The sequence below is a fragment of the Arvicanthis niloticus genome, chromosome 17 (genome assembly GCF_011762505.2).
Source record: "Arvicanthis niloticus isolate mArvNil1 chromosome 17, mArvNil1.pat.X, whole genome shotgun sequence".
Classification (NCBI taxonomy): Eukaryota; Metazoa; Chordata; class Mammalia; order Rodentia; family Muridae; genus Arvicanthis; species Arvicanthis niloticus.
The window spans coordinates 44,757,543-44,771,415 of NC_047674.1; the positions used below are offsets into that span (position 1 = coordinate 44,757,543).

The 13,873-nt window shown below is 42.1% G+C and overlaps 1 protein-coding gene across 6 annotated transcripts in view; it reads right to left on the reverse strand.

Annotated features, from left to right (window-relative positions):
* Positions 1-13,873, reverse strand: part of LOC117722423 (glutathione S-transferase-like) — a 35,689-nt gene that overhangs the window by 15,031 nt on the left and 6,785 nt on the right. For 5 of the 6 annotated variants that reach the window (XM_076915216.1, XM_076915217.1, XM_076915214.1 and 2 more), the window contains exon 2: positions 2,942-3,024. Coding sequence is in view for 4 of the 6 variants with exons in the window: in XM_076915214.1 (XP_076771329.1) it covers positions 2,942-3,024 (83 nt within the window). In the remaining 2 variants the exon portion in view is untranslated. Of the gene's footprint in view, positions 1-1,679; positions 1,797-2,941; positions 3,025-13,873 lie in introns of those variants that run through there. The other variant, XM_076915213.1, reaches the window with a different exon arrangement.

Sequence of the window (13,873 nt, forward strand, 5' to 3'; positions counted from 1 at the left end):
GTGTGTGTGTGTGTGTGTGTGTGTGTGTGTGTATGTGTGTGTGCGTGCATGCATGCATGTATGTATATATTATATACATATATGTACATATATGTATACATATACATACATATATACATATATACATCATATATACATATATACATCATATATACACATATACACACACATACACACATATACACATATACACATATACATATATACATATGACTTTTCATAGGGCCTTTAACATTAATTGTCCTTCTCCATGGTCTCTCCTTTTCTCTGTCCTCTAATCCTTCTTTACATTTGACCCTCTGATTCTAATTTCTGCTTTGTCTCTTTATAGTACAATACTTTATTTTCATTTCCTCCTTGAAGATCTTTACATTTCTTGAGACCCTGAACAAAAATATCTCCTTGCTCAGTACAATTCCCTCTACAGCCCCAGCCTGTGTACATTACTAATGTCCATTTCTTCTTTGGTTCAATCTTTCAAAGTACTTTGAAAGGAACACCTTTACTAACACACATTATGTGCTGTAACTATCACCCCGCTAATCGAACCTCTTCAGTGGTTTGACACATTCATAAAATTCTGCAAGTATTGACCCCTGGTTCTAGAACATTCTTTTCACCTTGACAATCATGACGACAACAACTACAACAAAACCCACCTATATGCTCTGTCTGTTAGCCACTCGCCTCTCACTCCTTCAGTTGTAGCCAACCACCAATCTACTTAGGCTTGGTGGGATTTAAAGGGTGTTGAATCTTCACACCAGTGAATCATACAGTAGCAGAACTTCATGCCTTATTTCTTTTGTACAACATGGATTTTCCATGCTAATCCGTCTAGCAAACCCCACCGTATTGCTGTAGGACATCCTCTTCATCTATTCACCGGCTGATAGATATTTGGTTTATTTCCAGCATCTCAATGATGCCACTATAAGCAATTTTAAACAAGTATTTGAGAGGGTATATTTTCATTTATCTTGGATATACTGTTAGTGGTGAGTTTTCTGGGTCGTGAGTAGTTCTATTCAATGTATTGAGGAACTCCCTAGCATTTTATGTGTTTTATTATTAAGCAAGGAAAATGACTACATGGACAGTTTAGAAGCACTTTGGATGCATTAGTCTAACAAGAAATCTCCAGGTAAATGCTGAATCTTGCACCTGCCTACAAGAAACAGTGTCAACTTGAGCAGTCCATACATTTGTGGGACTCATTCTTGAGATGTCTAGAAAGAGAAACTCAACCATCTTAATTTTTCTCTTCCCCAATCTTGGTGTCAAGACACTCACTCTTTTCCTTGACCGAAGGCTTTGGCTGGATTCTAGCCTCTAAAGGCTGAAACACTGAAATTATTATTTCTGCCTCCCTAGTATTACTACTAATAAGTTTTAGGAAACATCTGTCACTGTGCTACATCCATGAACTGCTTCCGGTTCAAAATGGACTCTCATCTGGATCCACCTCAAACACACTCTTTTGTCATCTCCACTGGTCACTCTGATACTGATGATGCCCGTGTGTGGTGGTTTGAATATCCTTGGCTCAGGGAGTGGCACTATTTGGAGGTGTGGCCTTATTGGAGGAAGTGTGTCACTGTGGGTATGGGCTTTAAGACTCTCCTAGCTGCCTTTGGAACAAGAGATGGAACACTCAGCTCCTCCAGCCCCACAGGTACCTGGACACTGCCATGCTCCCTCCTTGATGATAGTGGACTGAACCTCTGAAGCTGTAAGCCAGCCCGATTAGCTGTTGTCCTTAAAAGAGTTGCCTTGGTCATGGTGTCTGTTCACAGCAGTAAAACCCTAAGTAAGATACTATATATGTTCCCAAAGCCCATCCTGATAACGTTCAGGATCTTCTGTGATTGTCCAACTCACTACATTTGGCACATAAACCTTCGCCGAGATATTTATTGAGGTAAGATAGAACATGTACAATTCAAGGCTCTTTCCTTGTCTTTCCACAAAGGTTATGTGTGGTAGCAATGAACTGGCAATGGCTCTGGTCTGAACCAGCTTCGCCTCATCAGAATTTACTGTGACTGTTCACCATAGCTAGCATCAAACTCTTGTTTTTTTGAAAGAAGGAAAGGGCAGAGAGTGAGATGTCTATCGTTCTCACTCTTTCAAGGAGGGAAAAATGCTTGCTGAAATGACTGACTAGAAAATGAAAAAGGCAGTTATATGGTAATCTCACCAGTTTACATCAAACATAAACAGAAGCAGAACATTTTGACTTCTTGTTTGTATCCCCTTTCTTGTCCATTTTTTTTATGTTAGCTTATTAGTTCATTAATGTTTAATACCTTATCTTGATATCAGAACCAGGTTCCTGATTTCTTTGTGACTCTAGTTCATCTTTATATTTAGTGGTTTATTTTAACTGCTTGCTTGAGAAAGACTCTCCTATAAACCAGGCTGGCCACACACTCAATATGTAGCCAATACTGACCTTGACCTATCTTCTCCTGCCTCCACCTCACTATGATGGTAACTTCATACACATTTTAAAAGTCAGGTTTTACTTCATTTAAAAGAGTATCTATGATTTAAAGGACTATTAATTGTAGCATCCAAAGAGATAGTTGTGAAGATTTAGTTGATTCTGTGTTGGTATAACTTGGTTCTAGTCTTGGTTCTGTCTCATATAAGCTATCACACAGATAAATCTTGACCTTAGTTTCTTCATTTTTAAAAGGAGGTGGGCCCTTGGTTTTTAGTATGTTCTGTGGAATAGTTTAACATTTCTACATGAACATATATAGCTAGGGAATACCAAGGCCTTCTTGGTCTGTGACTCACACACCAGATAAGCAAGTAGAGCCCAGATAGCCATGAAGATAATGTTTGCAGGCTTCAACACTTCTTTCATGGCCAGCTATATAGCTATAGGGCTAGCCCAGGGAGAATGAGTCATAGTGAGTATGTATTTTCATACCTTTTTTTCTATGTGCTGGGAACATACACAGATGTTCCCAGGCTTAGCCACGAACGCCTTCCCAGATCTTAGAATCCAGAGGCCTAAAACAGAAAAGACATAAACTCAGAGTAAGTACACAAGGCCTTGGGGAGCCTGGCAGTCACCCTCAGAACTTTAGCTCAGACAAATCAAGCAACCATCAAAACTATCATAGAAACAAAGGGATGTTTACATTAATGTCTCTGTCAGAGCCCACACAAGCTGTGTGATGGGCAAACCAAACCAAAGATGCTAACAATTGTGAAGTGTTTATTTTATCAATTCTTTGTAAAACTGATGTTTTTAAGCAAGGGTTTATTAAGTCATACAAACAAAAGTCATTTGGATTAATTACTACATATATTTTAAGAAGGTTATTTCATTTTATTGTATTTCAATGAGACAAGGTCTCACTACGCTATGTAGGCTTAGTTTGCCTGGCACAGGCCACTCTGGCTTCAGACTCACAGAGATCCACCTACCTCTGTCACTGACTGTTGGTACTAATGGTGTATGCCACCACACCCAGCTAAGTTTTATTTTTTTAGTGCCTACTTCATTTAAGTAAATTACATTAGGTTATAAATCTATTATAAAACTCACATGCCTGTAGACCCAAAGTAACGTGTAGAAACGTGTTTTATGCTGTTATCAGTGCCTCAGATCCTATAATTTAAGATGTATTACTTGAGTTTGACAAATGAGACAAATTATGCTAATGAAGGTCCCTTAAGATGTTCTTTGCTCAAATTGCAAATAGTCGGTCAACTGCTTATTGACTTGACTTGACATACTAAGAGTATGTCATGGGGGCTTTTTAATTTTAGATTGGCTCTGGTTTTGACCATTTGGTTCATTTTAGGGCAATCCATAAAGCAGGGAATACACAAACAGAAACAAAAAAGAATTGTCGCCAACCTTCCTGGAGACAAGGAGATCTTCTAAGGGAAGGAATTTAAAGATGCTCCGAATTTTCAGATGCTTGTTTTATTTTTCTTACAGGGATGGGGATGGAGCCCAGGCCTTTGCACATACAAGGCAAATATTGTGCTATTGAGTTTTGTCCTTATCCCTGATGCTTGTATTCGGGGTCATGAACAGTAACTAAGATAAATAAATAAATAAATAAATAAATAAATAAATAAATAAATATTAAATAGTAAAAAGGAAGAGTATGACTGCTCCTAGGTATGGTGGAGAAGGAGGCGTATTATTAAATAAAGGGGAGAGCATAGCCAGAGGCTGGGACTGGGAGAGTCCAGAGTGAACATGACTTGGAGCAGGGCCATGTGAGGATAGGGAAGAGTGTGGGAAGAGAGAGCCAGGAGATCGAAGAACAGACAAAAGGCTTACTTTGTTTTAATACAACATGTCTGCACTACATAGTGAAGGGCAGCTGGGGGAAGGGCAGCCCAGCCCCTGTGCTGGAGGAGTTTAGGGTAAGAGGTATGCCAGCCATACCATGTAACAGGTAGAGACTCAGCAATCCTGGCCAGGTCTGCTTTGATATGTTCAATAGGCATCTCCATTAGTTAGCTATTTGTCCCAGGTTCGAGACCCACCAGAGGTTTCTCTGAGATATCTGGTAGATGTCATCTTCTGAAATATTACTAAGCAAGATTCTGAGATACTTCTGAGATATTACTATCCAAGAATTACTTTTGGAGAACCATCCAAATATTTAGTTGTATTTTAAACACCAGTTTCTCTTGTTGGGTTTTCTTCCCCTTTCTCACCCAAATGCACAAATTAAACTGTCAAAATATCACCAAGCAGTTTGGAGTTTCTAGCTACCAACAAAACAAAAGCACACCCCCTCCCCACCACCCTTAGATTAAGATGAAGCAAATCATAGACTCCCTACTTTGTTTTAATAGCCGTTAGAGCTTGACTGTGAAAAGTCCCCAGCCAGTTCCTGTACTTGACCACTTGGTCCCCAACTGATGGCGCTGCCTGGGGAGGTCGTGAGAATCAAGCTCTGGAGCAGACACTGGAAAGTTACAACCTGGTCCTGCTTCTAACCTGAGCTCTCTGATTGCTGCACGTCAAGCTGTCACCAAGCCCTACAGCAAGCTCCCATTGCCACAAACTATGCCACTGTGGCTGTCACGTCTTCTGTACCGTGACTAACTGAAGCCGCTAAACCAGGAGTTGAAACTTCTCTCCACCCCTTACTTTGTTTCTGCCTTGTGTGCCCAGCAAACAAGAAAAGTATCTAATCCGTTACCTGAGCCTAAGACGTAAATGACTCGCACACAAAGCCACACCAAAAATGTATTCTCCTTTCTTTCTAACTACTACTCAGCGCTCCAATTCCTTTAGTTGTCTCTAAGAATTGTAAAGTCAAATCATATCAGGATTCAAACAAGGTCCACACAAAAGCATTTGAACATCATGTGTGAATATGAGCTGGGGGTCAGGGGAGGGGGGACCCTGCGTCCCATTCAGGACCTCGGTCACATTAACAAAGTAGTTGAAATGCACACTGGGGAAGCCGGAGGAATTTGTTAAGTCAGAAAGCCCGGAGGGACAGGGTGGAAAGGCTCCTGTCTGAGCAAGCGCAGGCAGCTGCCTAAAAAGGGATGCTGCAAAGGTATACTCCCGGAGGCAAGACTGGGCAAACTCAGTGCCGAAAGTAAGCAACAGCTTCCAAGGAGTGGGCTCTCAGGCTTAGAGGTACATAACTGGCACGGGGTGGGGGGAAGGTTAGTTGTCCCACTCCTTTCATGCCCTCCGCCATGATGTCTTTCTAGCTTGGCTTTTGGCCTAGGCTGGTCTTTCCTCTGGCCTAAATGGAACACAAAGAACAGACAGCTGAAGCTGTATCACATTTGTTACCATCCTTGCTATTGGCCCCTCTAAAACATATATCATAGAAATGAGCCAATGAACACAGAGCTCAGACAGAGGGCATGGGACCGAGAGGGAAGGGAATTCTTAAAGACTGATGTTCTTCCGAAGAACCCAGGTTCAATTCCCAGCACCCACGTAGTGGTTCACAACCATCTGTAACTACAGTTCCAGGGGATCCAATAGCCTTTACGGCCTTTGCAGACACTGTATGTATACTGTGTATAAACATACATGCAGACAAAACACCCATAAACATAAAATGTAATAATAAGGGTATAGATTATTAAAAAGCCTATTTTGGAGGCCCAGAAGCAGAAACTGTGTCGATCAGATTTACCCTATTATAACAAATTCCCTCAGTGAATCAAATTTTGACTCACAGTTTTGAAGTTTTTAGACTAAGGGGTTTGTTCTGTTCTTTGGGAATGGAGTGGTATACCATAATGCAAGTATGCTGTGAAGCAAAACTATATATACCTCAAAGCAAGAAACAAAACAGAAGAGAAATGTACTAAGGTCCCATTATCCCCTGAAAGACTACACCCAAAATAACCCAAAGGCCTTTCTCTAGGCCCCACCTCTGCTCTCTATTTTCCCATCACATGCTAGGGGCTAGAGAGTAAAACTTGGCATGTACTTTGAGGAATGCTCACAGGTTTAACCTGAGACAAGGATTAGCCAGGAAAGACTGGCTATCTCAATCTTTCCAGAACCTGGGTCCAAACATTAGATTCGGAAGAGATGAACTGTTTCTAAGAAGTCAGTTCAGAAGACAGTAGTACCGTGCTTGCTTTTCCACAAGGCATTAACTTCATGCATCAGTGAGTGTCAGTGAATGCTAGTGTTAACGCCCTGATGCCCCATCGTACAAGAGAAGACTGTGAAGAACACTTGTTCCATTTATAACTTATTTTTAAAGTTTCAACAAAATCTCCAGTCTAAATCCTTAGATTTAAAGATCTCTGCTTTACTGAGAGCTGGAAACAGATCCCCTGCCACAGCAAGGTACATCCAGAAGGCTGGGAAAATTTTCTTCCTGGCTGGAAGAGAATTTAATCAGGTTGATGTAAGCCCTGTTGGTCTTTTGCCAGCAAGCCTGTGGCTCTCAAATATCTGAAGAATCCTGGGCATCAGCATGATACACTGTCAGACTGGGACTCAAGAGTCCATGACTCTCTATGATCAACTCTTCCCAATCAAAGTACAGTCAGGAAGGACCATCAAATCTAAGAATCTGGACTGGAGATTTTGTTGAAACTTTAAAAATAAATTATAAATGGAACAAGTGTTCTTCATGTCTTCTCTTGTACCATGAAGTTAGGGTGTTAACACTAGTATTCACTGACACTCACTGATGCATGCAGTTAATGCCTTGTGAAAAAGCAAGCATTGTACTACTGTCTTCTGAACTGACTTCTTAGAAACAGTTCACACCATCACGAACAGTTTCAAAAGCAAAAAAAAAAAAAAAAAAAAAAAAAAATTGACAAATCAATCTCCCTTTGATCAAAGTAAGCTTGGCATCTTTGGTCAGGTGATCAGATTGGCAGAGAGACAATCATACCTCTCAAATGTGCCATATCCTCTGCTTATATAGTAATCGTCAGAGACAAGAACAAATACTCTCCCACAAACTTTGTATCCTTGCAAGAGAGTTCACTGATACAGAACACTGAGATGTGTTTGCTTTTGTGTGTACGGTTAATCCTTAGGACTCCACTAGGATGACTAATGTTACATTGTATATCCCTAGCAAACCCCCAGGTGTGCAGATTATTATGATCTTCAGAGCCACCGCTGAGGTAAGTATTTGTAGAATCATTACTAGCAAACGCTGACAAGGTACTTAGGGCTGTCTTTGCTCTGGTCTGTTCTGTGCACAAACATCGTGACTCTGGAACTGGAGAGATTGCTCAGTTGTTAAGAGCACTGGCTGCTCTTTCAGAGGATCTGGGTTCAGTTCCTCGCACCCACATGGTTACTCCAGCTCCTTGGAATCTGATGCCCTCTTCTTGCCTCTGCAGTCCCTGCATGCACACAGCGCACAGGTATACATGCAGACAAAGCACCCATACACATAAAAATGCAGTCTTAAAAAATACACAGCTCATGCACAATGAAGACCTGACTCCCAAGTAAACTTCAAAGTCCCCAGCATGGCAATTCCACCACAGGCACATCTCCCCCTCCTCCATCTTAGCCCACACACGACTTTTCTTGCAATAATTTCCCGTGTTGTTGGGGGCCAACTTTTAACAGAAAGCGGCTATCAGCTTTGCAGCCATCTTGAGCCATATACCCTGACATGAGATTTGGATTACAATAGCCTACAACGGCTGAGAACACTCCGATAATCTTGGTTTACATACCTTGAGATTAAAGGTGTGTGAAATTAAAGGTGTGTGAGATTGAAGGTGTGTGACTTAAGAGTATGTCTTAGAAGTATAGAGATCAGAGTTAGAGACAAGACCTAAGGGCATGATTAAAGGTGTAACTTAGAGGCGTGGCTTAGAAGTGAGACATATAAAAGGCAGAGACAGAACAGATCAGAATTCAGACTATAGAAGACAGAACCAGACATCAGAATATAGAGGGAGAATCAGACAGGAGACACTTAGAGGAAGAGAGACTGAAGAATAAACGGGACTGAATCACACCCTGTCTGGTCTCCATTCTTTGAGTCTGCCCTCACCCTCGCTCTTGCTGAACCCCGACCCGCAGACTGGAGCAGCAGCTTGGGCCGGGATACAGTGGCCGCCCAAACATAGGTTGGCCCGGGCCTCAACATTTTGCCTGGGCTGCAACATTTATTTTGGCCGCCCTAACATGGGGCTAGTGTGGACCCCAACATTATTTTGGCGCCCGAACAGGGACTCAAGCCTGAGCCTCAACATTATTTTGGTGCCCAACGTGGGGCATCGAGAACAAGAGATCCAGTGAGGGACATTACTGGAAGAAGGATCTGTTGATTGTCGCAGGAATCTACCGTGTTGAGAAAGGTAAGGAAATGGGACAAGAAATTAGTCAACCTGAATCCAACTCTCTGTTTTGGTTTGCTCAAGAAAGGTAATGAAAATGGGACAAGAAATTAGTCAGCCTGAATTCAACTCTCTGTTTTGGTTTTGTTATTTGCTGCTCACATGTGTTAATTTTCTGCTTTTGTTCTTGAATGCTGTCTTTTTTGTTCAAAATAAAAGGAAGCGTAAGTTAGAATCCAAAATACAACCAAAGGTTGATGACAATTTGTCAGAGCCAGATTGTGCTGACCAAGAGAAAGAGGAAGTCAAATTTTATGACGCTGAAATGCCCCCTTCCTATGCACCTCCACCTCCAAGTGCTCCCCCAATGGAGATGGTGGTTATAGATCCCATAAGGGAGTTACAGGAAAAAATATCTGTTCTTAAACAACAAATAGAGCTAGAAAAAGAGTATCAGGACTTAATTAATCAGCTACAAAAATTAAAGACAGGAAAGATGTCTCAAGAGGTAAACTGTGAAAATCCCCTGGCTCCTTGCATTCCTCAACCAGGAATCCAAAGGCAGTCCCTATCACCTAGCTTAAGATTAGCCACAGATCAGCCAGAGGAGGGAAAGGCTGAGGCTTTCCCTGTATCCGAGACTAGAGACAATCAAGGAGTTGCTTGGAGACATCACACAGGTTTTAATTTTCAAATTATTAAGGAATTAAAAAATGCAGTATCACAATATGGTGCCATTGCTCCTTTTACTCTTGCAATTTTAGACTCTGCCGCAGAGGAGTGGCTAACTCCTAGTGATTGGAATACGTTAGCGAGAGCAGTTCTTACTGGTGGAGACTATTTAATTTGGAAATCAGAGTATCATGAGAATTGCAAAGAAACAGCTAGGAGAAATATTCAGGCAGGCAATGGTTGGTCCTTTGATGCCTTAATAGGAGAAGGGCAATTTGCTTCTAGTGATAACCAGATGCAATATGACCCAGGTTTATTTGCTCAAATTAAAAATGCAGCCATGAAGGCTTGGCGTAAACTTCCGGTAAAGGGAGACCCTTGTGCATCTTTAACAACAGTCAGGCAAGGGCCTGATGAGCGATTTTCTGACTTTGTTCATCAACTAATGACAACAGCAGGGAGGATTTTTGGTAATGCAGAGGCAGGTGTAGATTTATACCTTGTCCTGAGGCAAAGACACCTGGGTTGGAATGGCAACCAGTAGCAGATACTGCTCTGTCTGGCTAGAAGTTCTGTGTGGTCACATGTAATGAACCATCAAGAAGAAAACCTGGTTCTTATTTAACATACATTATTCAGTGAGTGGACTCACTGTCCAACTAGAAGTCCATTGGGACAGTCAAGATCTTTGGGTTTCAATTGCCAGTGTGTTCTGGTTTCAAAGGAGGCTCTGCGTCATCTAAGACATGTGATCCAGGCAGTGACTGGCAGTGACAGAGGCCTTTGGTTGCTTTTTAAAATGGAGACAGAGCACTCTCTTAGACTGAAATAGACCTGCTGTAACACATTGTGCTGAGTCAGGCCCACACAATCCAGGTAGTAAGCAATATCGGTGTTGATAGTGGCTACTGTGTTTTTACAGAGTTTCTTATAAAGAAAAGTCAGGGTTCTGGGGTTCCTAGCATCATCTTGTGTCTGTATATAACCATGCAGGTCATATTGAGGAGAAACTAAGGAGATATGTGCAGTCATATCCAAGATATGTGCAGTCTTTATCCAAGAAAGATAGGTGTCCAAGAAAGAAAATGAAGGACATCATGGTCATTGCAGAAGGGTGGGGGAGTTGGGGAGGGGATGCCATTGGCTAATATGGTGTTCATAGTAGGGCTCCTGGTGCATAATGGGGCTGTAATGATCAGCCTTTGGGCACAGAGATCCAAGCAGGCCTAAGCAAATGTCTTCAGAAAGTCCTGCCTGCCATCCTATTTTGTCACACTGGGATGGAGAATAAAAAACCATAAGCTATTCCCATAGACTCTACTCTTTGAGCTTACATTGCCCACAGAATCGTATTCTGCACTGTATACCCGACATCTAGACTGTGCTGAAACCAGATTAACCATTCATTACAAGTACAATGACCTGGAACAATACCGTGGTTTATGAGTATCACTTGCTTATTTCTTTGTAAAGTTGAGAAATGATCAGGCCAATGTCTGTGGTCTCATGAAGCAAAAAGTGCAATCCCAAGACTCAGGCAAATTCATTGCTATGTAAATGAAGGGAAGGCAGTAGCACCCACCCATAGGGATGTAACCTCATTCCTTAACATTCCTCCTCTACTCTCAGGTGAAGGACGAGGGCCTCTGAGAACACACATGACTTTCCAGTCAAGAAACCCTCACAATTGCTGGATCCTTCTGGTCTGAACCAAGAGGTTTTTTTTTTTCCCTAAGACCTCTAGGGGGTTAGCACCACAGTCCAAAGATCCTTACTAGGTTTTTGCTCAGGCAGTAGGAACCCTTATCAAATACTTGATCTTGTCCTCTTGATATAGAGGTTGCCATATCACAGGGACCCATCTGTCTTTGTCAACCTGTACCCACACCCCAAGTACAGCACAGATCTGACACATAATAAATGCTGCAGCAAGTAGTCCCATGGCTCACAGGTAGTTACTACCCTAATCTACTCACTTTTGATGTCCTGTGCTCATTTTGACTAATTGATTTTTTTCTAATAGTATAGTTTTAATTAAGTCACTAAGAACATTTATGAAACATGTAAACATGCAGGAAAGCAGACAGCTGTTCTTTGTACCAACAACAAACTGTACAACCCAATAAACAAATAATTGGTTCAATAATGCCTTGTCTTCCCAACCCCCACCCTCACCCCTTCTTACCCCTCTGGCTTAGTTGTGCTACGCCTCCGGCCTGTGTAGTGTTTTATTTTGATACTTCCGCCCCACCCAAAATTTTCACTAGAATTGACAGTCACTCCAGTGATGCCTCTCCTTTAAAAAAGTAAAAGGGGGAGATGTGGAACCATAAAAGGTAGCTTGGTCCCTGGTTGAGCTAAGGCTAGAAACCCCAGAGATCCTGAAGGGACAGTAGGAGTTTTATTTGTTCCCTGGTACCAGGCCCCTGTCACTACCCCTCCCCCCATAAATTTGTGGCTATCAGACATGTAAGGGCAATGCCTCAAGCCCCTCCACATGTAGAGGACATGACCTGTGGTGACATAGGCTCAAGATAGATCTCCATTTTAATGAGGTACCTAAAGGCCTGAGGAGCTTAGCCAATAAGCTTTCTTTCCCAAACACTCCTCCCTGCCAAAGGTATTTAACTTCAGGCCCACCCTGAGAAGTGAGGTACAGTTCTACTCATCCACTTTCCACCATGACAATAAATGCCTTAAAACCATGGACTGTCTCTTTTCATCAGGATCCGCCATGGGGAGCCATGGAGAAGGCCTTTGCCTATAGAGCCACCATCTAATCTTCAGTAGAAGGCCTCTCTGTGCTCCCAGCCATGACACCCCAAGCCTAAGCCCAAGACTTCCACCATCAAGCCAAGGACTCTCCCCACAGGACCCAGCCTCTGCAGGATCCCTGTGTGGCCCCTACTCCATTCTCAGCTCTTCCAAGCATTGCCTGAGTTTCCAAGAGCCTAAGAACCAGACTACCCTGGCCTCATCACACTCCCAGGCACCCCTGAACCAGCTCCAGCTGTCCCATGATTCTGACTGTGCTTCCCGACCCCTGGAGCAGTGTCTTGGGGCTTCCCTAAAGCCCAACAGCTGCCTGGCAACAGTGTGGGGTAAGCACTGTCAAATGTCCCATGTCCTGTCTTCCCAAGGGGTCAAGCCCTGTGGCAGAGTGGATGCGGGACTTCAATAACCCTACATCCATCCATCCATCTATCTATCTATCTATTGAAAACCTCTCAGAGAAGGCTGTTTTTCCCCAGCATTCAAGTTGGTTGAGATTCTTTGAACCACTCACCCCCTTTAAGCTTCATTTCTTCCATTCTGGCCTGGTGCACAACACAGCAGTGCCTGGATACTCCAGGGAAGAAGCAGGCATCATACTCCAACAAGGCCACAACTCCAATAATGTTATTACCTATGAGTCTAGAGAGGCCATTTTCATTCAAACCACTACAGATGGCTCACTGGGTAAAGGTGCTTGCTGCCAAGACTGAGAATGTGAATTCTAGCTCCAAACATATATGGTAGAAGGAAAGAACTCACTCTTACAAGATATATTCACACACACACACACACACACACACACACACACACACACACACAGAGGCCAGGCCATATGCTTGCTCACTCACATACACACAATACAGAAATAATAACAAATGCATTAAAATCATAAATTGATGAGTAATATATTTTTCAGGACATCCCACCATTATTAATAAATACATAACCATATTTCATATTTCAGTAATTTAATTTGTTTCTCTAAAGCACAGGAATCATGTAAAAATAACTCTAATGCATGATCACAACAAAAAAGATGATTTAGCCAGGCGGTGGTGGCGCACGCCTTTAATCCCAGCACTTGGGAGGCAGAGGCAGGCGGATTTCTGAGTTCGAGGCCAGCCTGGTCTACAGAGTGAGTTCTAAGACAGCCAGAGCTACACAGAGAAACCCTGTCTCAAAACAAAACAAAACAAAACAAAAACAAAAACAAAAACAAAAAGATGATTTAGTCTCATTACTCAGGACCCATATCTCTACTTTTTATTTAAATGACAGATTATTTTTCAGTTTGTTTTAAATACAAATAAAGAACATAAAAGTGATGTTTCTTATGTTTCTTTCAAACTTGGTAAGAAGAAAGATTTAATAATTTCTTAGGTCAAGCCTGTAAATCTCTCTCTTTTTAAAGATTTGTCTTATTTATATGAGTACACTACAACTGTTTTCAGACACACCAGAAGAGGGCATCAGATCCCATTACAGATGGCTGTGAGCCACCATGTGGTTGATGGGAATTGAACTTAGGACCTCTGGAAGAACAGCCAGTGCTCTTAACTGCTGAGCCATCTCTCCAGCACCCATGAATCTCTTAATAACTGAATTTTGTATTCCAACTAAAACTCTTAATAAA